Here is a 26,947-nt window from a genome sequence, read left to right as displayed (position 1 = left end):
AAACTCGAGCGAACTTGTTACAAATGTTGTAGGTTTTATAACCGAAGAAAACTTAGTGTAGGTACGACTTTGTCCCGTTTACCGTCGTAATGGCTAGACGATGATGCGTCGAGGCCAAGAAACTGGGTGGGGAGATTGGGCGCCGATTGAGACAGAAGGCGCGACCCCAGAGCTGGATCTTATCAGCAGGGATAGCACATGATTGGCGCAAGAGTATGTCGCCGCGAGATAGATCACACGTCTTCTAATTTTACACATGACATAAGGACGGGTAGTCCATATTGTGGCGACATACTTTCACGCCAATCATGTGCTAACTGCTAACACTGCTGGTCCAAAAACATGTCCATTGGTATAAAGCTTGGCAACTTTGCTGACTTTGGAACATTTGGGCCAGGATGGGATCAGTTCGTGGCTATTCGTTGACGGGGATAATTATAGACATAGTTACTTAGCTAAGTACAGTATGTATGAACATACAGACACCTACAGTAAGTTGATTTACATAAAATAAAAAAGGTTGTTCTAAATCAGTTTTTAAACAATTTAATTCTAAACTTTATTGTACACAAACACTTAATTGAAACTACTTTTAAACTAAATAACTTAAAATAAGTACGACATAAGTATGTATTTTTCAATCCAGTCAAGATAGTTATCGATATTAGTAAATGTGAGGTGTCGGTTGAAGCATAAGCCCATGTTGGTAGGGTTGCCACTGGCGATGCCTTTCAGCCTCCAGTGGTCGTTGCTGTGGCGTTGTACCAACAAGCCTCCGTAGCTTGGACATGTGGTTTCACCTAAAAATTCATAAAAATGTCAAAAAATACATATAATAGGCTACTTTTCTTCGAGTCAAATCAGCATGTTTTTAAGAAATGTCAAAACGAATTTTATCAATCTGCTAATATGGAATTCACATGGAATCAAGTTGAGTGACGTCACGGTCAACTAATTCACTTATTGTATATTTCTATCCGACTTATATAAATTGGATGTAAAATAGGTAATATCCATGTCTTTCTTGTAATTATCTGTATTCTTGAAATATTTTATGTAAAGCACAATGCAACTTGAATAATATTATCATGTTCATAACTTTACTTAACAGTCGTTGTATATCATTCACTAATTTCATACATATATTATATATTTGTACACTGCATAGGTATCAGGTCAAAGGGAAGCTTACTCTCTTGCATGGATATCATAGTGTTTTTTTAATAATAGTCAATTAGCCGTGCAAAAAGGAAATTCGTAACTCGTGTCAATTTAAAAACTCTCTTCGGTCGTGATTTAATTAATCGCCACTTGTTTCGAGCTTCTTCTTTTCCGCACTTGTATCGTAATGTACTATTTTTACTGAATCCTTTTACAGTAATAGATGTCATCCTGGTAAATAAAGACACTTACTGTCACTCATAGTTGCACAGATCAGTTTATTGCAGTTGGCGTCCATCTTGCATTTTTCTGTAGACTGCAGTCCCAAGTATATCGGTTGTAAAGAACCACCTATTTGCCAACCTGTTGTCTGTAAAAAAAGTGAATACTTCGTTTTATTTTAATAATTTGTAATTTATACACCTTTTTATTTTCATCAAATTCTATTAAGTGATTTCAATTTTATTTGTGATATAATTGTAAGTAGGTAAATATTACGGACTTGCACTGCTGTTTTATTAGCACGTTGAAGATAACGTACTTTTTGATCATCACGGATTTCCACAAAGTAACGCCTGATTCCATAGATTCTTTTTGACTGACATATCCGATGGAGATTTTTGGAGGTAAAGTACAAATGGGATCTATAGTAAAAAGTGTATTCATTAAACCCCCGACGCAAAAATGACGGGGTGTTATAAGTTTGACGTGTCTGTAAGTCTGTTTGTGTGTGTGTCTGTTTGTGGCATCGTAGCTCCCGAGCGAATGAACCGATTTAGATTTATGTTTTTTTTTTTAAAGCTGAATTAGTCGGGAGTGTTCTTAGCCATGTTTCTTGAAAATCGGTCCACTATGTCGGGGGTTCAAAATTTTAATTTTGTGGTTAGTTTATATTATAAAAACTTACGACTGTTGAAACTGCAGCTGATTTATGGTCTATCCGCAACGGAGCGGGCTGTATGTCGACGTTGAACTCCACAGGCGCGGCCAGTACGGCTATCGCCAAGTCGTTATCTGCCTTTTCTTCGGTGGAGATGAAACTGTCGTGAACCTTAATGGATATCACCTGAAATTCAAACCGATTTATATTGATGGGCTAAAATATAAGTATGCTCGATGCCGGAAGAGGAGCACCTTATAAATCGAAACCCTTTAATTTTCTTCAAGCATATACATAGGTATTGTTATGCAGGTTTCATGACCGAAATCATCTTTTAATTTAACACGTTCACGGACACAGCGTCCTTCTGGAAACTGCGTGATACGGCTCAGCTAAGAAAAATCCCATACAAGATAAGAGTTTTGAATGATTCACGGTTATTTTCATTAGACTTATACTGACCGGTATATAGACCGTGATTACCTTTTTGATTTTTGTCGAGCTCCCGATCAGTTGCATGCATCATGATCACGGAAAACTGACGAAGGCGGGTGAGAATGGCTTCAAACTATGTTATATATGGAATCCAATGATTTGTTTGTGTAAAAAACCGGTGAAGTCAGAATTGAACAAACGTAGTGACACTGTGAGTGTAGTGTGTTTGGACAGACCATCGAGTGTGAATGCGACCTGTCGTGGTAACGCTGAAAGTGAACGCAGCCGACGCGCGCGAAGGAGGGTAGATCGCGCGCTGTCTATGCAACTTTAACATCCACCCCCCTTCGTCAGTTTTCCGTGATGATGATGCATGCAACTGCGTCGAAATATCGGGAGCTCGACAAAAATCAAAAAGGTAATCACGGTCTATATCCCGGTCAGTATAAGCCCATACAAGATATTTAGCCGTCGATGGACGGAGTGCCACAGGCGCCACAGCGCTCTTTCTACATTGAAGAGGCTCATACGGCACCTCGTCCACAGCCATCACGTCCTCAGCCTTGTTGTGCCACAGCATGCATCGTGGCCTTTATACTGGTGACGCACAAAGTTGATCAGTCACTAGAGGATTTTTCTGTGACACTAGCGAGCTTTGTGGAGTACCTAAACCGGCACAAGATACTCGATCTCATAATAATCCCACGTAAATGCAACGTCTGTGGACGGAATAGCGGTTTTGTCAAAGTTAATATCATCGGCCACGGACGTGGTGCCATATCACGAGGGTTTCTTTGTACGTCTCTCGACTTACCTTTCCGTAAAAGTGTTAAACTCTACTAGTATTTTCGTCAATGCCTAATTACCTATTACGTTTCGAGGAAGTCTTCAGTGAGGGACGAAAGAACTTTTTGAATTTCTCAACATTTAATTTACAGTAGGTCAATCATAGGTCATTAATTAATCGCTTTATGATTATCTGTTTCAGAAAAAAGGTTATAAATACCCTGGTAACTTTTTCATTATCACCCGTAGACTGCAATGATCTCTTGCCCAGGATAATTAGGACATTGTCGACATTCACTGTCGCGTTAGCTCTGATGACACATCGGGCAGCTGAAAAGAGAATTAAAGAAAAACATTATATCAATGACTCCTTCAAAAGTTTTTTTTTTGGTAAAAATATCCATACTGCTCTTCACATCCAGTATTCAGATCTGCGTGCGTGGCCAAATGCGCAAACGCTCACGATAATATCAGTTTCGTTAGCTATTTATCTCTATTGCTCTTGCGAATTGGCGCGACAGAGCTAGACTGCATTTCTGTCGGCTTCTGGCGTCGACGATTTCCATTCGGCTATGCCAGCTGGATACTTGGAGGCCGAGGTATTGTTTCTTTGTGTATGACATTTATTTTAATTCAATAGTGCCTACTTGTAAATGCAAATTAAAATATTTCATATGATAGTAACTATTATTTTTTTATATTTGTTCTTAGAGTAAAATTTATATTTAAGTATTTATGTATACATATCATCTTATACTTATAAGGTGTAATATAAAGAAACAAAATTATTTCAACAGCGTATTCCTGATCACATTTGAAGACTAATATTTTGTAGGTATAATCAGTTCTAGATTTCGCCTATTTACAGAGTTAAAAAAATTAAACAAGTATTATTATTAAATTTCTGAGTAAAATATGTTTATAATAATCAAGACTTAGCTAAATAATAAATTCTTCAAACGCACATAAAAAATATGGAGATGACAGCGACATAAAAACAGGCGTCTAAAGTACCCTTTAATTTTTTATAAACACTCGCACGCAGAGTCTGATGGGGTAACAGCGCGAAAAATTATAATTTTAACCCATTTACATAATAAGCTTTGTGGCCCATTCGTAACCTTCTTACTCCTTAGATAAAATGTGTATGTGTGCTAATATTTATATGTCTTGGTCTTTGCTTTAATTTTTAGGGCATGGTGTAAAAAATTACATTTTCATGTTTGAGTAAATACAGACATCCCACAATATTGTCACAGACTAATTAACCATATCTACTTTTTTATTAACAGTGTAAAAGCATGAAATTGAAATTTATTATTTGTGTAAAGTGACGAATTGTTTTGAATCGAATTGCATCTAACACCGAGTAATAGCAATGTATGCAGCTAAGGTCCCCGCGACCCGCATTGCACAATAGGGAACTTAATTGTTCTCAAAATAAAATATTGAATAGCACGCACAAAATAAAGCACCAAATTATTATAAGAAAAACATGAACAGTAGCTACTGTTATTAAATAAATCGGATGGAAATATATAAAGTAAATGAGTTGACCGTGATGTCACTCGACATGATTTCATATTAATTCCATATTAGAAAATCGTTCAAATTTTGACAGTTCTTAAAAGAAGCTGATTTGACTAGAAGGAAAGTAGCCTATTGTCATTTCTAGTCCTTTTCAAAATGTTTAAATGTTTAAATGTATATGTAAGCACTTTTGCCCCCTCGCACCTCGCACGTACCATCAGGACGGCGGGCGCAGCCGCCGAGTTAGCAGCCCTACAAAAGCGGCAAAAGTACTCGGCGCTCACCCCGGTAACTACGTGTTCACCCCAGTAGCGGTAGAGACGTCGGGTTGCTGGTGCGTGGAGGCAAAAGTCTACCTTAGGGAATTGGGGCGTCGCTTACGGGAAAGAGGCCTTGACCTGCGCTCAGGGTCATTCCTTTGGCAAAGGCTGTCCATCGCTATTCAACGCGGTAACGCGGCGAGTGTCATGGGCACCTTTGCACCAGGGGTTGCGCGGGGAGGCCACTTCCAGTAGGTTTTTTTTTTAATACCAAATGTAAATTATTTAGTTTTAGAGTTATTTAGGTTTTTTAGATTTAATTTAGTTTTATTTGTAGGCTAATTTGTACCTTCCTTATATTTTTCCTTTATACGTTTATACGTTTCCTTAATCAAATAAAAATTATTAATCACTCAATGTATAAAATTAAATACGAAATGGGGAAAACCATACTCACAAATAATTAATGTTTTGGCTGAAGGTAAAGGTCCAAATTTCCCTTATTCGAGCGGTCTCAATAAGGGTGAGAGGCACCCGGAGACTCATAAGGGCCTTCGAATGTGAGGACGGAGCAGGGATCCTGTTCTAAAGAAGGATTCATCATGGCAATCACAGGTTCCCTCAAGTGTTCCTCTGTCAAAGTTAACATCGTCCACGTGCCATACACATTACACACCGGCCCACGGAAAACGCACCAAAACGACAATTGGAATATGGTCTCGAAAAGCGTGAGCAAAATTGTCTTTTCACCGACGGCCTCAATGTATATGTTGTATGTTATGTAATATGTTTTAGAGTTTGTACTATAAAAAGGAAAATCAACTCATTTTCATTACGATTCCTGAATATTCAAGTTAATATCTTATATTTATTATTGTAAAATTATAGAAACTGTTACCTACTCGGAAAAATAAATTATACGCTCTTCCGCCCTCAAAACCTTAAAAGCATACATCATTAAAATAAAATACAGATTTTTATCCAACCGCAAGCGGGAGACAGAACATTTTCACATGTCAAGTGCGGAGCATCATATTTCACTTCCAAGTAATTCTAAGCAGCTTTTTACCAACACTCTTACCCTGACATCCTGCTCTTAAAACATTCGAGCCACAAGAATATCACCCCTGTTCCATTAGTCACTTGTGTTTAATTTTGGTAACCAATTGGTATGCCAGCAGCTACATGAGTTTGTACGAATTATGAGTTCAGTTAACCGCTTTTTTACTTACGCACATATTGGTATATATGTCTAGATTTTTTTTCCCCGTTAGCCTGTTTCTTCATTGATATGTCATAACTATTATTATTGAAACTAAATTGTTATGGCGAGATTCAATAAAATGTTGTTGCATTGGGAATATGTGATTAATATTTTTTAATTACACAGAACGGCCTATAAAAAATATTAAAGTTAAATAACCGAACATGTCTATTTGAAATTTGATTTCCGGTGCAAATAAATTCCTGAAGAATTATTAGGAGTTTTTTTTATTTTACATTGCCAGCAACAAGTCACCCTGTATGTCATAAATGTCATAATACTTTATTATAAATGATATTTAAGATGACGTCCGATATAGAGGTATGGAAGAAAAAGACATACTGCGCCGACCTCAAGTAATTGGGATAGAGCAAGCGAATGATGACTTTATTATAAGTAGACATCTAAAATGCTTCGTATACTTGTCGCAAGACAAATAAAAGTGGCAATTATTAGTATTGAGAGGTAATATTTTAATTACGTAGCAGCTCGTACTAACAGCGCCATAAACATAAACCGTAGTAAAACGTGTTTTACGCTCCATAAAATGAGTAAAACACAAAACTTAATTATTCCCCCGATCAATCAAATCCTCAGCTACCGTTTTACGCCTTGCTTTAATTTTATTACTTGTTCTCTTGTAACAAAACTATAAAAGTAATTAACTTAGGCTCTCGCATTTCTCCTTGGGGAACATCTAAAGTTAAGTACTCCTTAAGGTACACTGTTTAAGTTTAGCTGACTCGGTTCTGCATACCTACCGACGTTAATATTATTACAGAGTTTGATTGCCCAAGACATATTATACTAAGTCAGTTTACGGTGTAGTTAATTTAATGAAGCAAAATGGTAAGGTATTAAACATAATCAGTGGTGCCATCTGACCGAATACCAACCAAAGGTAAACTCTACTAAACAAGCATACATATTTCTTGATGTTTTCGAGAGAGGTACATTTTTTATAGACTATTTATTTATTTACGGAGCGATATTGTCTTTGGCAAGCTGTATCGCGGGACCGAGAAAAGTGGTGCTGTTTTATAATCTATCGAAAGCCAGTCTCATTTTGAGTATGTGCGCCAACGAAACGAAGTAAGTTCCTATTTACACTGTGCAAGAACTCGCATGCTACTTTCATTACATTGCAGTATGTGATTGGTCTTCTAAATTGAATGTAATCCTAACTGTCCGTAATGTAACTTAAATCGCATTCTAGATGCGTGCGCCATCTAAATGAGCCTTCCAATATTTCTAAAAGCGGTCTAATCAACCGCCGCCGCCCCAAATCTCAAGGAAGGGGGTTCTGAATTCGTATGTTTGTTTTTTTTATATGTATAAATATATATTTAACTTACCAGTGAGAACAACGCGTTTAGAGAGTAGCACGCCATCACAAATGTATTCAAATTGTTTACTGTCCTTGTCCATCACAAATACTGTAGCTATCCATGGATAAACGGACTCTATTTTGTCAGCTGGGTTCTGAAAATATAAAAAAAAAAACTATTTAAATAATTGATTCAAATCACTGTACATTGAAGCGATACAAAATGGATACAACCGAAACCTTATAGTTTCGTCATATAATTTTGTTTAATTAATAACTGTTTTTTTTTTACCAATGTTGCGTTTTTACGTTTCCGTAGTCAACTAACCCTTATAGTTTCGCCACTAGAAAGCTGAAATTTGGTACCTATTATGTAAAATAAAAAGTGGACCCCCCCCCCCCCGTATAAAATGCGGACTGATTTTTTTTTTTATTCCAACCCCAACGTGTGATATATATATTGTTGGATAGGTATTTAATTAAAAATGAACAAGGGTTTACTAAAATCGTTTTTGATAATATTCATATTTTCGGAAATAATCGCTCCTAAAGAAAAAAGAAAGTGTCCCTTCTAACTTTTGAACCATATGTTTATAAAATATGAAAAAAAATCACAAAAGCAGAACTTTATAAAGACCTTCTAGGAAAACTGAGCGTGGCCAGACACGCTCTTGGCCGGTTTTATTGCTTTACTTAATTTTGAAGCGAAATTGTAAAGAAGGTACATGTTTACGTCTTAATATTAAAATATTCATTGCATTAAAATATGTATCTCACTCGATGGGAAAAATATTGTTCTAAATACTGATTTTCAGCCATATAAAAAAAATAAAAAAAAAATTTTTAAGTGTTTACGAAAACCGGTTTGACCATTATCGGTTGAGTACCTAATTTTCGAGCTATCTTCCGAAACCTTCACTGTGCGTGGTCTGAAACTTGGCCAATTTTTTTTTAAAATCAGGTCAAAAGATAAAGAATTATCTCTGAAAGTCAATCATAGAAACATTGCTAATATATATAGGTATCTTTAATTATTTATTTTACGAGTATTTCAAATTGGAAGTTTTTATAGTTGCATGAAGTAGTTGAAAGTTTGTCCAGAGCTCGTGGTGCGCCAGTAAAACTAACTATCAGTATCGAGTTACTTTTGAAATTGTTATGTGTACGTATTTGTCTTTCAATGGAGTTTATATTTATATTGAGATCCTTATTTAGAAATTCAGAGTTTGTCCGATTGGAGCAGTGATTTTAGAAAAGATTAAGGAGAGTGGCTGAGACGGAAATTGGAAAGCCAAGTTTGCTTTTTAATATTTCAGCTTTAAGAAAAATGTATAAGGACAAGTTTATCCAATCCAATAGGTATTCCAAACATCAAAAATAATCTGCCGTGAGTGGTAGAAAAAACAACAAAACTTCAGTATATTTATTAAAATATGTTATTATTATGTTAAAATGGGTGTAAGTCGAAAATTGCTCAACATGTTTCGCTCTATAACTCAGAACTGTACCGAGAGTACTCCGCTGACCAACGCAGACCCATAACATAAGTATATATTTTCTGATAAATGGGTAAATCATCCATGCTTTTAGTGCACTTTACGTTTTCTGAACGACAACTAGCTGCAACTGAAATATACACTTTAGAGGGCCTACAGCGAACACCGAATTTCACAAACTGTTGGCATTTTCTCTTTAAGTAATAAGTTAATTCAGTCGTTAAGACGATACAGGAGGGGTCAATTCTCCATACAAACGCTCTCGAGTATTTCCTCCCTGGTTATTGAAGATAATCATTATTTTATCTGTGTCGAACCGTTTTGATTTTTTTGATATTCTTATTTTTAAAGACGCTAGTCCATCAAAATTTTCCAAAAACGGCCTTATTGATTATGGCGCAAAAAAAAGGTGTGGTATTTAAAATTGGTAACAATTACCCAAAAAAACGAAACGGTCCGACACAGGTGATTTCATTGTTATTCAGATTCTCAAATTTCGTTACGATTGATTAAGTTTTGAAAGAGGAAACAGTCGAGAGCGGAACTTTTAACTGAGTTGTTCGTAATGGACAATTTTTTTATTCGATAAATCTAGTTAATAACACTAGTATATTTAACTAAAATTCCCAAATTGAAAGGGTCCTTTCTATTTCAGCATTTTCGCTCCTGTAGCGTCTTAAAGTTAATAAATTTGCCATTGACTCAATTTGCAAAATGCAATGTCTGCAGCGGTGAGCCCTCACACTTGACTGTTACTAGTAAATACATTGATGTCACTGTTTCCCTTTCAACTAAGTAATTCAACTTTTATTACTTAAATTTGACGAGTTTAAACGATCGGAAAACTTTCCTTTAAGATACACTTCATCGCAGAGTGAGTAATGATTTATAATTCGGACTTTGTTGTTGATTAGACTTATATTGACCGGGGATTATATTGACTTATATTACCTTTTTGATTTTTGTCGAGCTCCCGATATTTCGACGCAGTTGCATGCATCATGATCACGGAAAACTGACGAAGGATGTCAAAGTTGTGTATCCACCCGCCTTCGTCAGTTTTCCGTGATCATGATGCATGCAACTGCGTCGAAATATCAGGAGCTCGACAAAAATCAAAAAGGTAATTACGGTCTATACATACATACAACATACATACAATCACGCCTGTATCCCATTGAGGGGTAGGCAGAGCACATGAACTACTCAAGCTTCAGTGCCACTTTTGGCAAATAAGGGGTTGACAGAAAACGAAACTGTGACATTGCAGTGACAGGTTGCCAGCCTCTCGCCTACGCCACAATTTACGGTCTATATCCAGGTTAATATAAGTCTAACGCCGTGGCTTGCGTAGGCGACGGTCGCGCGATGGTCGCGCGACGGCGATGCGACGCATACGAAATCAAACCTTATCGATATGGAAGTAGACGATGCGATGAGACGCGACGGCGACGATCGCGCGACGGTCACGCCCACGCAAGACACGGCGTAATGAAAATGACCGTGAATCATTCAAAACTCATTTTGTTGTTGAATATATAATAGTACAACATACTTACTAGAGGTATACCTACCTACTCCCTAAATAAATCGTGACTGGCTAATATTAGCCTCTTTAGCTTTAGTTGATAAACAATATTTTTATAACACTGTATGTCTACAAGACGATAAAGTGCCGCTAATTTTTTTGGCTAATTTATTATTGTGTTCTAATAAAATATATAGCTGCGTTCAAACAATGTAAAGCGTGTGAGTGTGTAACAAAAGTTTTTCCTCTAATTACACGGCCTCGAGTAGTCGTGAGGAGGCTATTACTGACAAACTTACCAATTCTAAAATAGCTTAAGCGACTTAAAGCAATAATGAGACAAAAGATCTTTTTTTACTGAGGAACAAAGAGACGTGCGTGCATCGTCTATTGATGGATGTGGCAGTTTGGAAATGAATAGGACCGGTCGATGTTTTGCAAACGATGCCTTTTTCATGTGAAATCCTTATAGCAACAATCACTCTTGAAAACTTTGCTTAAAATTGGATTCCGATGTGGTCGCTTTTCTCGTTATAGTATACTTTGTCGGAAAATTTGATTTCTCACTTGATGTATGTTATTTATTCGACTGCAAATATTATTTTACGGTTTTCTTAATGTTATGACTAAATATCACAAACGAAGGTCATACAGTAAAGGTTGAAGTGGCTATTAGCAATTATGTACAGTATAAAACAATCAATCAAACAGTTAATTATAGTCTCCACAAAAAGACTAAGCATAAATATTATGATATGTAAGTAGTTAAACCACATTTAGGTAATTTGTTGAGCTTTGTATAACCTCGTCTTGTCATGTGTAGGTAACATGAGTTCAGAATAGTTTGAGCGAGAAAGTGACTGGAAATGTATACGGAAAGTGAACAACGATCTCAAACGCTTACATAACTATACAACCAGAAATTCATACATTTTTATATACAGCGTGTGGATTCCATACGGGCGAATAATGTATCCAGTTATAGTATCTGATCATACAAATCGTATAGGATAATCATTTTGTTAAAAAGTGTTATTACCAATGTTAGACCAAGCAGCAATGTACGCCGTCCAACTTAATTTGACATGACATAAACGTCATTGTAATGACGTTTAGGTAGGTACGATAATTGATGTGGACATAATACATTGCGTGCTGAATTATTATGTCGATATGACAAAAAAATATCTCATCTATTCAAAAAAACCATGTAGTTAGGCTCCTTAGGTCCGATACTAATCGTTATTAAGATATTCGCCCGTATGGAATACGCATGCTGTATTCCGCGTCCATAATAGCCACACTTTTAAAATAAAAACAGTTGTCGTCCAAGAACACTGTTTAAACAAGTATTCCTAATTTCCCAAACACTATGAACATAGCCATAAAATGCGAGAGTAAATAAAATCCACAAATAATATTGGAATTTCCCTAAACTTGTTTAAACCCAGTTCATCATCATCATCATCATATCAGCCGAAAGACGTCCACTGCTGGACATAGGCCTCCCCCAAAGATTGCCACAATGACCTGTCCTGCGCCACCCGCATCCAGCGCCGTTAAACCGCCAGCGCAGCTCCGAATCGCTAAACTTAAGTGGCAGTGGGCGGGGCACATCGCACGTACAACCCAGTTAGTTATTTAAAATTATTTTAAAACAATAGTTATCGTAGAGAAAGTAGGAAGGTTGGTAAATTTTAGTACCTACCACTGCTCAATGCATCACACTTCGTGACCTAAACGCATCTGTCATTCATTATCTTTAGGTATTGTAAATTTAATTTATTTAGGTCCACTGGCACCAACGAAAATGGAGAGTTAACCCGAGGGTTCACCTACCATTTTATATGGAATTTGACAGTTGACAGCCCACTAACCCTAAGTTGAGTGGTTGGTGCAAGTGAGCCTTACCTACCTGTAAATAGTTATTAATTTTGTACCAATATTATTTGTCACTTTTTCGTGCTCAAGCAATACGCTAGAAACGTTATAGCCACAGATGTCATATATACCATAGATCAAGCAAACGTATCTACTTAGCGTGTCAAATGAACTCAGTGAAATCCACTGAGTTGTCCGTCTTTACTCGCAGCTTGCAGCTTTCGGGCGTCAATTTTTGTAAGTTGAAGTCAACCAAAACATAAAAAATGCCTCGTTACGTGATATTCAATTGCAACAACACAAAAATTATGAACAATCAAGAGCCTGAGACATATTTAAAATTACAGGCAAGAATCAACTTCAGTACAAAATTTGACACGCTCGGCCCCTATACAAATATATGAATTTGTTTCTTCTATCTAAATTAAGTTCTGTGGTTATAGCTATGTAGTCGGGTTCACTTTGTATGAAAAGGGGCACTTTGGCGCTGAAAGTGTTGCCACACTTGCCACATCAAGCGATGCATTCTTAGATCCATCCTTCGCCCTTTGTATAGTGATTGATGGGCGCAATCGCGTGCCGATCAGCTATTTATTTGTTACACCTAAACAACTCAATACCTAACACACCATCCCATGGGTTTACACAACCACTACTTATTGATTGGAAAAGTAAGAAAACTAGGGTACAACCAACTCCAATGATTTATGGCCGTATTCGAACAACGTAAAAAGTTATATTTCTAGTACCAAAAATGCCACGAATGGCCGGGTGGTCTAGTGGTTAGGACGTTAGTTGCGAAAGCTTCCCGAGTTCGATTTCCGGCTCGGCCATTCGTGGACTTCATCACCTTTTTTTTAACGTATAGATAAATCATTCAATTCACAAAAACGCCGATGTTTATGCTTACAGGTCGGCATTGTATTGCTGTGAATCTAATAAATATTGTTCGAATAAGTATAGCCATTAGGTCATTTGCAGATTATTCTTCAATGTCGAAAACAAAAAACGTATTTCTTTTGTTTCTCTGTTATGTTGGTTAAAATACCAAATCATAACAAAATGTTCAAGAATGCAAAAAATTGTTTGATGTTGACCAATACGATTAGCGGATGTCAAGCAACGAAGATATGTATAAATGATTTCACGCCATAGAAGAATTTCATTTCACTCTGGTAAAAATATTTTCCGTGTTTTTTTGGAAATGATTGATTTGAATTGGCATTGGCTGCCCACAAGGATTTTGGGACACACAGCCGGTTCTACCAAGAAATATAAAATTGTTTGGCACTATTACGTCTGGAATAAATAAATATGGTATACACCTTACACGTTATTCATAAAACAAAACCCGCCGCGTTTGTCTATGGGTGTGTATGTGTGTGTGTGTAAGTGTAAACTCAAAAACTGTTTTTTCATGCGGTTTTGACCTACACAATATAAAGTAATTCTTGATGAAGGTTTAGATAAACATACAATATGTTAAGATTTTGTGTAGGTAAATTGTTTGGGAGTTGGAACAAATCCCGCTGGCTAAGAGTTTAATCGGAAACGCTGCCCAAACAATTTGAGCTACATTTAAAAAAATTATTACGAAATTGTGTCTCTCTCATAGGCCTAATGGCACATGTACATCCTCTAAGCATGACTTACTATGATCTAGCTTAGTCTTACGGGTCGGGAAACGATTTTTTTTTTATTTTTCTTGCGTTTTTAGGGTTCCGTAGTCAACTAGGAACCCTTATAGTTTCGCCATGTCTGTCTGTCCGTCCGTCCGTCCGCGGATAATCTCAGTAACCGTTAGCACTAGAAATCTGAAACTTGGTACCAATATGTATATCAATCACGCCAACAAAGTCCAAAAATAAAAAATGGAAAAAAATGTTTTATTAGGGTACTCCCCCTACATGTAAAGTGGGGGCTGATTTTTTTTTTTTCATTCCAACCCCAACGTGTGATATATTGTTGGATAGGTATTTAAAAATGAATAAGGGTTTACTAAGATTGTTTTTTGATAATATTAATAGTTTCGGAAATAATCGCTCCTAAAGGAAAAAAAGTGCGTCCCCCCCCTCTAACTTTTGAACCATATGTTTAAAAAATATGAAAAAATCACAAAAGTAGAACTTTATTAAGACTTTCTAGGAAAATTGTTTTGAACTTGATAGGTTCAGTAGTTTTTGAGAAAAATACGGAAAACTACGGAACCCTACACTGAGCGTGGCCCGACACGCTCTTGGCCGGTTTTCTTTGTAGGTAATAAAATAAAACTTCGAGCAAAGCGCTGTCGCCCAGGTACTCAATAATAACCCATTAACGGCTAGCGGTGCCATACGGCATCGCTTTTCCTGTGCTTAGTATTTCGCTGTCTAAGGTTACAATTATTGAAAAACTAAACAGATTTTTGATGAATTAGATACCTAAGGGTACCAGTTATCACTATAACCACATATGTTGTAGCAATTTGGATTATATCTACTAATTTCGAGTACCCAAAAATATAGTATCTAAAAATGGGCAAATTCTTCATGTTCGGTCTGAGGAAAATGGTCAAAAATGGTTTTATTTCTAGTAAAGTATAAATTAAATGCATTTTATTCTATTTTGGTATATATTATTGATCCGATGGTACTCAAAAACTATTAAATTTTAATTTCACTTTCCGTGTATAGCACGGCAAAATTTGCCGATGCCGTACGGCATCAGTAGCCGAGTATGTTGTCTTTTCAAATGATATAATATTACGTGTATTATGTTTTAATTCCTCTTATGTTTTAGCGTTTTGATTAGTTTTAGACTATTATTGTCCTATTTCAACATATCTAGTGAAATTGCTTCAAGAAAAGTAAGGTTTTGAGTTATAACATCTATGTTGGTCCTCTTTCCCATACAGTATATCAAGGTTTAACCCACTTGGTTATAAATTAATTTCTAACAACACTGGTTGAGATTAAGATAGGATGATGGCGTGGTAGGATGATGCTTTTTACAGCTAAGAAATCTCAATACCGGTATCAATTTAATTAAAAGCTTCATATAGTATAACCTTACACCGGAGCTTCATATACCTCGTTTTTAGCCATTATAGAACAATTAGGATGTCAATGCTACATTGTGATGAAGATTTTGGTCACTTAGTGGTTACTAATAATATACAGATATATTCAGACTGTTTCACAAACGGTTTAGAACAAAATTAGTGAGATCAATATAAAGCAGTTGGCTATGTCTGGAATCTACCTAAACAATCAGTCATTTTCTGGTACCATGCGCTGAGGGTGTACCTCCTAGATGGGTCTTACAATAGTGTAAAAAACAATCCAGATAACGTAGTTGCCAGTACGATTTAGGCCTTTATCCTTAATGTACGTAAAACTTACAAGTTACATAAATATTTAAAAAATAACAACTTGTAATTGTTGACACGGTACAAGGCTAGAGGTGCCATATGGCATCAGTATTTTTCTCCAAAACTATTGGTCCGATTTAAATTTTAACTTTCGGTCTCTGATCCTGGAGAGAAATATAGTAATATATTTAAAAATTATCAAAATCGGCGACATGAAAAAAAATCAGCCGTTAATGGGATAAACAAGCACTTTTTTCTATAATTAGTTAATTTATAAGCCGATATATCTTCGAGAGTAATTGCTCTGCGTTTATGAATGGCTTCTCATAGGCAGTAGGTACGAGTATTAATGGTATTATACACATAAACCTTCATCTTAAGTAACTCTGTCTATTAAATAAACACATTAAAATCCGATGCGTAGTTTTAAAGATCTATACATACATAGGGACAGACAGTGGGAAGCGACTTTGTTTATTCTATGTAGTTAGTAATAAATCATCAGTTCATTTTCTGACTGTGTGTCCCTACATAAATGCGTAGAAAACCATTATTACTTGTCTCCTTTTGCATAAAACATTTCAGTATTCATATTTAAGTACCAAAATATCGGAGAGACTTAAATGTAATGACATTTCCATATTTAAGAGAAGCTGGGAACTTTCCAAGAAGACGACGTGTCTGTTCGAATCCCGTTATTTAATTAGATTTATTTTGTACTGTTATGTAAATTTTAGCTTCATTACAACAGTTTTAATGATTGGCCTTTTATTGTTACAAGATATTTTTTTTATAAAATCCGCAGTATACGGTGTATAAACATAATACGGGCAATATATTTAACCAGACATATAATTTATTAGTGTCATCGTTAATTAAGACATATTTTTAAGTTAGGTACTCTTGAATTCAACCCCATAATTAATTTTTGAAAATGTTCTCAGCAGTGTACTCTAAACATGGTTGCGATGACAGAATGACACTGTCAACTAGCGTTTCACGAGGGTATGTTTTCATTACATTTCGTGCCGAATTATTTTGTATGGATAAAGTTCATAAAGTCAAAGCCACCGGCTCCCATGAGCCGTGGCAAATGCCGGGATAACGCAAGGAGGATGATGAATGTTCATAAAGTTATCTAATTAGTGTAATATCTTACCTGGTTAATCGTAATTTTTGGGGCAACTGTAGTTGTAGGTACATAGACAGAGGGTGTATATTCGACATCATCATTCACTGTATCTTTATAAATATCAACATAATCGATATCCAGATAATCTGTCAAGTTATCATTAACATTCTGATCGATTTCAATATCATTAATATCACGAAAAGCTTGGTTTGGGTCATCAATATAATTAAATTTAATGTTAACTGATTCCCTTAACATGTTTATATTATGAGTTGTGTTCTGTGGTTGAGAATGATTGGTTCCATCTTTCTTATTAATTTCACTGTAATTTATTTTAGCTGGTCGCACTGTATCCACAACCTCAGTGGTGTTTAACATGTTTTTATTATGAATTGTGTCTAGTGGTTGCACATTAACGATTCCATCTTTCTCATTAATTTCAGCTGTTTTCACTGTGTCCATAACTTCGGTATTTTTTAATATGTTCATATTATGAATTGTGTCCTGTGGTTGAACATTATTGATTCCCTCTTTCTCATCGATTTCAGCTGTTTTCACTGTGTCCACAACCTCAGTGTTTTTTAACATGTTCATATTATGAATTGTGTCTTGTGGCTGAACATTATGGATTCGACCTTTCTCATTAATTTCACTGTAATTTATTTCAGCTGTTGCGACTGTGCCCGCTACCTCAGTAGTGTTGTCTACGACAAACTCAATATTGTTATTTGTTTTTGGAGTCTCATCGTGGCCAAAATCAACAGAAGTTGGAACTGAAGGTATGTTATCAGAAGTCGTAACTTTCGGTATGTCAGCAAAGTCTACTGTACTAGACTCAATATTTTCATGTTCTTTTGGAGTATAATCTGTATTTAAATATACAGGAGTAGTGAATGATTTCTGTTCGTTAGTGTAATTAAAATTGTAAAGATACTCGAGCTTTGGATAATTTATATTATCTATACTTTTTAGTTCAGTGTCGTAACTTTCAATCGTATCGGACTTTGTAGTAGTTCTTGTCATGGATTCATTTGTTACGAGTGCGTTATAATTTTTACTTGTAATGTTATTTTCTTCTTGTGATACGGTATTATTACGGATATTAGTGTGAAATTTTGTAAAATTTTTATTCGTGTCAGATACATTAGAATTATCGGCATGTAGAATCGGTTTAATTTCAGCTCCGTTTTTGTTTACTTTAAATGTTTGTACATAAATATGAGCATTTTTTGTACGTGACTTTACTAAAGGATCCTGTATTATGTAACCAGAAAAAGTCTTCACTAAATAACTAGACAAGTTAGACAATAACCTTTCATTATCATCTTGCGAAATACCTTCAATTTTGTCTAATGTATAATTTAAATTCGGAGGAATCACATCACCAATTTTATCATTCACACATTTTAAATCACCACCACAATTTTTGCAGTTACTAAAATTAATTATCACAGCACAGATCACAAGTAAATTCAACTTCATTAACATCTTTATTACGTCTTATCTCTATGTCTGTTCGCACGTTAATGTGGGATCTCTGAACGGCAATTGTTAAGGTCAGTTAATAAAAAATGGACTCTTACGTAGACACTTAAGAGAATTTATTTCGGAATGCACAATAGCTATGATATGAAGTTACCTTGAATAGTCTCAACTTTGACTGACGGCTAAGACAACGAAAGAATATAATGATCAAGTGAAAGTTTATAGTACAGGAACCAGGTATTAAATTTGACAAGAGATGTGTCTCGGCTTGAATATTTATTGTTATGTATATTTTAACTTTTTTATTTGAATCGACATATAAATCCTTTTTTCTACTCCCGTGCCGTCATTTACAGGCTCGTGCCGTGATCTTTAAAGCCATATAGTCTATTCCCCAAAAACGCAATTTTGTAGCAGTATGTTTTGGATAAAAGGGGAAAAGAAAAATACATTGTTAACCATAAACATGTTTTTATTCCAGATGTCGAACTTTATGTCACAATCCAGAAAACAGTGTGTATTTCTCGAATTTTGTTCTGGAAAACTATTAAAAAAGCAAGTGCGTGGTTGTAGAAAAAGTATTGTATCTGTGGCTTACTTAACATGGCATGTTTTACTGAGCCATAAAATACTCACGGCGTCTTTTTTAACAATTTTTGGCTTCTCCTCCAAATTTTTACCCTTACACCATTCGCCTTTTTGACCTCTTTTAAACGCCAGTATTCATTGTTACCGATAACATAATATAAATTGTCAGCGAACTCGCTTATTGCCAACTTTAATAAGAATATACTTGTCTTTGTAAAGTATAAATGTAAACGCACAACGGGATATAAGGGCCTATTTATTTTATATCCAGCAAAGGATACCTAGTTTAACTAATTATGACAATAAAATGTGCTTACAATCGAAAGGACTCGGTGACAGAAAATATTGGATCTTTTTGTGTCCTATTAGGATCGAAAAAACTCGTGATTCTGGTTAGAATGAAAATGTACATCAATAAAAAAAAGTGAAATCGACAACAAAACTTAATGGCCCAAATACTAACAGCATATTATTTTTTTAGGTAGGTACGTATTATTAAATATGACAGATTAACATTGCAGCTGTCTCTCGGCCTATTATTACGAGCATTGTAATTACGTGTGAAATAAACGAACAAGGATGAATAGTTTCTTACGACACTTCGATTGTTATACTTGACCAATAAAATATTTGAGAGATTACGCAATATGTACATAATGTGAAGATATGTGCTATTATTCATTTATGAGTTTATCTCGAACAATTACAATTACGTGCGTCCATAAAGCATCGAAGCGTTGGTGGCCTAGAGGTACGAGCGTGCTACTTTAAATCCAGAGGACGCGGGTTCGTACCACGGCTATTGTTCCAGATTTGTAAGAACCTCTTTTTGATACATGACAGTATCCACAATACGTAAACTCACGCAACCTAATGAAATTTTAAATAAAATCCTGTAATAATATTTAAAAAAATCAAGTACTTAAAAACAATATTTCGCTTACTTTAAACATAATCTAGCACATGTTACATTTTTGCGGATCTTCGTTAGTGAGTATTTTACGATATTAATTTATCACGCAGGATTTGCTTATTATGTCATTTATCATTCATTTTTATTTTTAAACTAGTGCTGTGGCAGTCTGTCATTTCGATTCAAATGATATTTCAGTAAGTTGATAGAAATCGTATATTTGTATAAGCGCCTCCTTGTACATAGGGCCTAATCGATTCAACCAATTCGAAATTAATCGTTAGATTTGGCAAACGATGCGTCTTAACGACATCGCAACATACTTCAAAACAAATGTGTCAAAAATGTGAACTTACAAATCCGGGACAATAGTACCAATGAGTTTTTCAAAACTTATTGCTAAAATGTCATTTGACATTTGCCAGTCCCTTTTGGGTGAAGATAAACATCGTTGGGAAATCGAAGTAATCCCAATAGGGCCTAGTCACCCTTCGGGTTGGAAGTTCAGATGGCGGTCGCTTTCGTAAAACCTACGCCAAATCTTGAAATTAGTTGTCCAAGCAGACCCTTGAATCTCATGCGGCCGTGGCGAAAGCCGCGATAACAAGGAGGATGAAACACGCATCAGGTAACATTAAACACTTGTAATTCGTTTTTTTTTAATAAGGAGCTTATTAAAGCGGACCTCTGTTTTTAACCGCCGACGCAAAAACGGCTGTTTGTCTGTCTGTCTGTCTGTGTGTGTCTGTATGTGACATAGTAGTCCCGAACGGATGAACCGATTTTGATTTAGTTTTTCTTTTGTTTGAAAGCTGAGTTAGTCGGGAGTGTTCTTAGTCATGTTTCATGAAATTCGGTCTACTACGTCGCGGTCGGGGGTTTTGTCAAAATTTTAATTTTGCGGTTAGGTTAGGTTATAAGTAACAACGTTATTAGATTCTAACCTAGTAAGCAGGTACCTCGTATACGTTTGATTTTTACACACAGTATCTAAAAATGTATATGAAACTAATATAAATCAAGTAAAGATAATATAATACGCATGTTGTTTACAGTATTTTATATATACATATAATAGTAAGGTTACTAAGTAAGTAAAATTTTGTACTTACATTATTTTGTATCCTGACGGAGGGTCTCTCGTTTCTCTTGATCGTCAGTAAGGTGTCGTTTTTCGTAATGATTTTAAAATAATTCAACTCAGTCGTATTCAATTCGTGTTCATTAACGAAAGACTGGGTATTAATGTCAAAATCGAATACGTAATCGTAATGGGGTTTAAAAATATCAATATCAACCTTCATCTCCTCCACAGGTATTTGTCTTTTTCTCCTCTTGTCATCTGCGCCATCATTCATAAAATCATCAAAATTTAAATCGAAATCATCGTCATCTTCTGTTGTGGCCTCTAAATAATCACTCCCGTCTGTTGTTGAGTAGAATTCTGTAGTGAAGTCAGTTTCGTCAATAATGACCGGGTGGAGTTCAGATATAGTGGGGATTCTTTTAATAGTTATATTCGCATTTATATAATTATACACATCGGGCCAATATTTTGCGCTATATAAAAAGGCAGATATGATAAATAACATCACCAACAATATGAGTAGTATAAGCAATCTTATAATCAACTTTAAATATTCCAAATTAGGCCTCATTTTTTAAACAGATGTGGTACCTCCAAGATCGATATTGATACTAAATAATAATGTTTGATATCTTCTTTTGTATAGGCAATTGATGCTACCATATTTAGAATGTAATGTCTTAGGACTTTAGAATACAATAGGCTACACGCACGCTTATGACACATGGTGTTCCTGAGTGCTACTATTGCTTTAATACACAATGTGAGATTCAGGATGTCATGCAAACGTATTCGATACTACGAGTAAGGGACCAAATATTAATGACATATTTGTCATGAATATTTGGTCCCTTACTCGTACCTAGTAGCATTTTCGCTATGTTATTGTTAGTTTACCAAAGTATATAAGCCTTATTTATTATACCTTATCCTATTATTGGTTTGTACTCGTTAGGTTAATATTGTTATCGTATGTTAGTTTGTAAGAGTTATAATACGAGAGTATTAGCCTTTTAGTAGTTGGAACTGTAGCCACAGAGAAAAAAATCGCATGGTTACATTTACGCTCTTAAAACTGCCGTTCCTTAGTAGTACACATGGTAATTGTGGTAATAGTTACCACATAAATTTAATATCACTTTGATGCGAGACCTAAATACACAGAGAATGAGACAATATTAACTATTGCGTACTTGAACGGGACAAAAAATAAAATATTTTCCCTATTTTGCCTCAATACAGCTTCACAGCAATGTCACAATTTTGTTTTCGTTTTCTTTCAACCCTTTTTTGCCAATAGTGGCACTGAAACTTGAGTAGTTCATGTGCTCTGCCTGCCCCTTTATGGGATACAGGGGTGCCCTCTATTTCGCCTATCATTAATTCGCATAATTTGAATTAGCATAACAGATTTGGCATAACATAATTGTTCATAACATTGAATAAGCAGAATATTAAAAATGCATAATTCTTATTTCGCATAACAATGAATCTGCATATTTGAAATTTGCATACTACTATTACGTATAACTTTAATTATCCTAAAATGAATTGCCATACTTACTAACTGTATGGAGCAAGTGATTGGATCAATCAGGGCTGATTTTCCAATTTCGAGCGCTCGATTTTGAGTGTTTAATTTTATACTGTCTCGCTTACTAAGCATGAAAAAAAATAGGGGCAAATAAGGTACAGCGGGGCAAATCTCGAGTGGGGGGGCAGATGTAACTGGCTGTATTAAATAGTGTCCACCGGTTATACAAGATAGGCGTGTTCAGTGGATACATGTAATAATGGAATAATGGAAATAGTGTAATAATGGAAGAAATGGATTAGTTACATTTGCTTCCCAGTCTAGATTGGCCCCGCTGTACTTTACTAAAGAAATTGAAAATGAGTATTTAAATAATATTATTTCATCGTTCAGATTTTCGAGCGACAAAATCGAGGACTCGAAATTTTAATATTTGGTTACAGGGGTAAGTTAACAGGCCAGTAGCCTCACTAAATCCAATGAGGTAGTACAGCGATATAAATAAAAAGGTTGTATACTAAACAACTAGCTTAAGATATCAAGTTAAAATTTGTATAAAATTACTTTGCACTCTTGTGGCTAAAATGAAAATTTGATATCTGTTTTCGAACAGCAAAGTAAGCCTTTACCCGTTAGTGTGGTGAAAATATAATTTTCTTGTATGCCATTTAATAATTCTACGAAACAAAGTTATGCTTATTATACTTATACCAATTCATCGTTATACCAATTTACATTATGCGCATTAGCATTATACGTAATCTGTTATGCGAAATAATGATATGCGTATTAAACGTTATGCGTAATAAACGGTATGCCAATTCATATTAGGAGTATTCAGTTATGCGAATTAATATAGACCCGGGATACAGACGTGATGGTATATATGTATGATACGGCATACTGTATAACTAAATATAGGTCCATTTTTAGGGTTCCGTAGTCAACTAGGAACCCTTATAGTTTCGCCATGTCTGTCTGTCCGTCCGTCCGTCCGTCCGTCCATCCGTCCGAGGATAATTTCAGTAACCGTTAGCACTAGAAAGCTGAAATTTGGTACCAATATGTATATCAATCACGCCGACAAAGTGCAAAAATAAAAAATGGAAAAAAATGTTTTATTAGGGTACCCCCCCCTACATGTAAAGTGAGGGCTGATATTTTTTTTCGTTCTAACCCCAACGTGTGATATATTTTTGGATAGGTATTTAAAAATTAATAAGGGTTTACTTAGATCGTTTTTTGATAATATTAATATTTTCGGAAATAATCGCTCCTAAAGGAAAAAAAAGTGCGTCCCCCCCCTCTAACTTTTGAACCATATGTGTAAAAAATATGAAAAAAATCACAAAAGTAGACCTTTATAAAGACTTTCTAGAAAAATTATTTTGAACTTGATAGGATCACTTGTTTTTGAGAAAAATACGGAAAACTACGGAACCCTACACTGAGCGTGGCCCGACACGCTCTTGGCCGGTTTTTATTATACGAGTAAATACTTTAGTATTAAATAATACGGAGCATGTTAAGACAAAGAGCATTTCGTTCACTCTTGTTTATATAGGTACCTACTTACCTAGTATTTAATAAGAATGACTTTAATTTGTTCATAATTATATTTATTAAATTCTTATAAGTAAATATCATATTACACAGTAAGTAATAATAATATCAATACACATTTATACCCTATTCTTTGGAGGATGGTGTAGTTCTAACCTAAAAAATCAATTTAAAAATACTTCGTAAACGACAGACCGCCCTGCGGCGCCCAGTTGTTGTTGTAGGCGGGGTTGGACGACTGGGACTTGGTCCAGCCGGCGTTGAGGTCCAGCGAGGTGGAGGGGCCGCGGAACAGGTTCAGGTGGCCCATGGCCGAGTAGTCCGTCTTCTTGAACAGGTCCGTGTGCGCCATGCCTAGAGAACCGCCGATTTTGTCCCTAAAAAAAAATTTCCAGATACGACTTTCAAATTCACTCTAATAACGGTACTTCATACGAAACAAATCAGCTAATTCTTTTCAAACTATGAAACTTTGTGTCAAAGTTCAGTAAACAGTGTGTATTTCAAGAAATTTATTCGTCTTATTCGAGACTAATTAAAAAGTAAGTGCATGGTTGTAGAAAAAGTATTGTATGCAACGTTGTTTAAATGAGTCAAAAAATACTGTTTAGTTAAATAGTGCTTTATTTCATTCTGTATGTGAAATAAGTAAGTTATTTTAAACAAAGTCTCCTATGTATTCTCCTATTATGTTATGTTTCGGTAAGGATTAATATCAATATTTTAATATTAAAATGAGCTGTCGAAATATCATCATACGTGTTAATTCGGTGGTCCATCCACCCTTGCTTCCAATATTTTGCATACTCGTTATGTACGATGTAGTGGATGTACAAATAAGCATTTTATCAGTATATTTATTAATGTCTGACTTTATTTTATTTTATTAATTCATAGTTCCTATTTGATGAACTGCCTTATTTTCATAATCCGTTGTAAACGGATTTAAATGTATTACCTACGAAAATAAACAGAAATCCGAAAATGTTTTATTAACCTTTTTTACTATGTTTTATTTCAATTTAAAACCTTCATTTATTTACATTTTTCTGTAAATATTTCCATGTTTAATGCACTTCCACGCATAACTATACCATATCTCATATATGTATATTACCGGGAGTGACCCAGATTTACTCGTAGTTCCCGTTGATATAAGAGACAATTCAGATGACACCTCTATTAGGCAATTTTGTACATGTACGAATAAAAAGACGAGTAAAACAAAATACTGATTACATAGAAAAATTGTAAACTTACTTGAAAGTATAGTCCACACTCCCGCCATAAGTGTTGAAGTTGGGTAGGTTGTGGATGTTGGGCATGGCCCGGGTGACGAAGGCGTTGGCGCCCAGCTTGTGGTTGGGCGCGTTGACGAGCAACAGCCGCCCCGCCGCCGTCGCCTGGTTCCCGAGACCGGGAATGTGCTGACCGGTCACACTTAGTCCGTGCCCGTTGCTAGAATATTCAAATGATTATTAAGCATTTAATTTATGATACATATTGAATAGGTACTGTACTTTAATTTATACACCACACAGGTCAATCAAGCCCCAAACTAAGCTTGTTACTTTCACTTATACCTAATATATACGTATAAAATATCCATGACTAGGAACCATATCTGTGTAATCGGTCGTCATTTAAGTAAAATCCAATGCAATTGTTCAATTTAAGGTATTAAAGGTCGTATATTTGTTATACAATAGAGAATGCAAGTCTGACGGTTTTTGCCCAACACTTTGTTCGCTTGTATTTCTTAGGCTGTAATCAATCATCCTTTTATGGGATGGTTACAATAAAAACGATGGAGATAGGTAAAAAAATTCTTTGTCCAGATTGAAAACCACATGAAAATTATAATTTTCCTTTTTGCTAATTTTACACACAAACATAAAAATCGTGCAAACTTCCAAAAAAATATGTAAAAGTCAATATTGCATGAAAAGTAGGCCTTTAACTGTTTACAAACTAAAAACATTGAAATAAATAATATATTAAATTTGTCACACCATTGCTTATAGGATGACAGGATTACTTACATATTGTCAAGCGCAAAACCACCACCAGCAGCGGCATATCCTGGACCAGGCTTCACCCCAGCTGCTCTGTAACCACTCTCAGACTGCTGTATCCCAGAAGCTGATCCTACAGCACTCAGCACGTTGCTCTCACCCCGGACGATGGGAACTTTCAAGTTCAAATTTACACTTCCATCGGCATTGGTGCTCAAACTGCTCATGCTACCGAGCTCACGCCTGACCCGATTAAGATAACCCGGATGTACAGATTCAAAAGCCTGCTCCGATAACGCGTCTTCGAAGTCATCTTGTGCGAGGTTGGCAACGTCAATTACGTAAGGTTGTATTTTTAAATCATCTAAAGCGATGTAACGAGCTTGAGCTGTAGCTAAAAGAGCTAGGGCAAAGAGGTGAATAAACATCTTTGAATTTATCTTTAGTAACAAAGAAGATCGAAATTGCGAATTTAATTTCACTGTTAACTCTGGAACAGATCAATGTGTATTGAGTGGCTATGTGGAGCGGGCCAATTTATATGCGAAGTAGAGTTGATAAGCGTTTGTGTAAGGTAGTGTTTTTTAACTTTATGGTGTCACGGCCCTTTATGACCTCTCAAATTTTTTCGCGACCCCCATACCTCGTTTCTACGCCAAAAATACACATAACAAGTAAAACAAATTTGAAACGCACCCTTCTATCCTTCACTCAGTTACATGATATGCGTTTT

General features: G+C 35.6%; 2 protein-coding genes across 3 annotated transcripts; both read right to left on the bottom strand.

Annotated features, from left to right (window-relative positions):
- Positions 1-530: 530 nt before the first annotated feature.
- On the bottom strand, positions 531-21,845 carry LOC125242265 (chymotrypsin-like elastase family member 2A). 2 transcript variants are annotated; one of them, XM_048151012.1, is made up of 6 exons: positions 21,128-21,845; positions 7,672-7,798; positions 3,483-3,592; positions 2,069-2,227; positions 1,414-1,531; positions 531-800 (listed from the first exon to the last, which is right to left on the bottom strand). In XM_048151012.1, exons 1-6 carry the CDS (start codon positions 21,671-21,673, stop codon positions 607-609), a joined length of 1,254 nt encoding a protein of 417 aa, XP_048006969.1. In that variant the 5' UTR covers positions 21,674-21,845; the 3' UTR covers positions 531-606. The 2 variants fall into 2 exon arrangements, with proteins under 2 accessions (XP_048006969.1, XP_048006968.1); XM_048151011.1 differs by lacking the exon at positions 21,128-21,845 and adding an exon at positions 17,057-18,574.
- A 2,393-nt stretch (positions 21,846-24,238) lies between these two features.
- On the bottom strand, positions 24,239-26,728 carry LOC125238157 (attacin-like). The gene is made up of 3 exons (XM_048145429.1): positions 26,242-26,728; positions 25,460-25,657; positions 24,239-24,576 (listed from the first exon to the last, which is right to left on the bottom strand). Exons 1-3 carry the CDS (start codon positions 26,640-26,642, stop codon positions 24,369-24,371), a joined length of 807 nt encoding a protein of 268 aa, XP_048001386.1. The 5' UTR covers positions 26,643-26,728; the 3' UTR covers positions 24,239-24,368.
- Positions 26,729-26,947: the final 219 nt, after the last annotated feature.

Source organism: Leguminivora glycinivorella, chromosome 2 (genome assembly GCF_023078275.1).
Source record: "Leguminivora glycinivorella isolate SPB_JAAS2020 chromosome 2, LegGlyc_1.1, whole genome shotgun sequence".
Taxonomy (NCBI): Eukaryota; Metazoa; Arthropoda; class Insecta; order Lepidoptera; family Tortricidae; genus Leguminivora; species Leguminivora glycinivorella.
The sequence above is the reverse complement of the archived record's forward strand: the minus strand, read 5'-3'. Positions and strand labels throughout refer to the sequence as shown.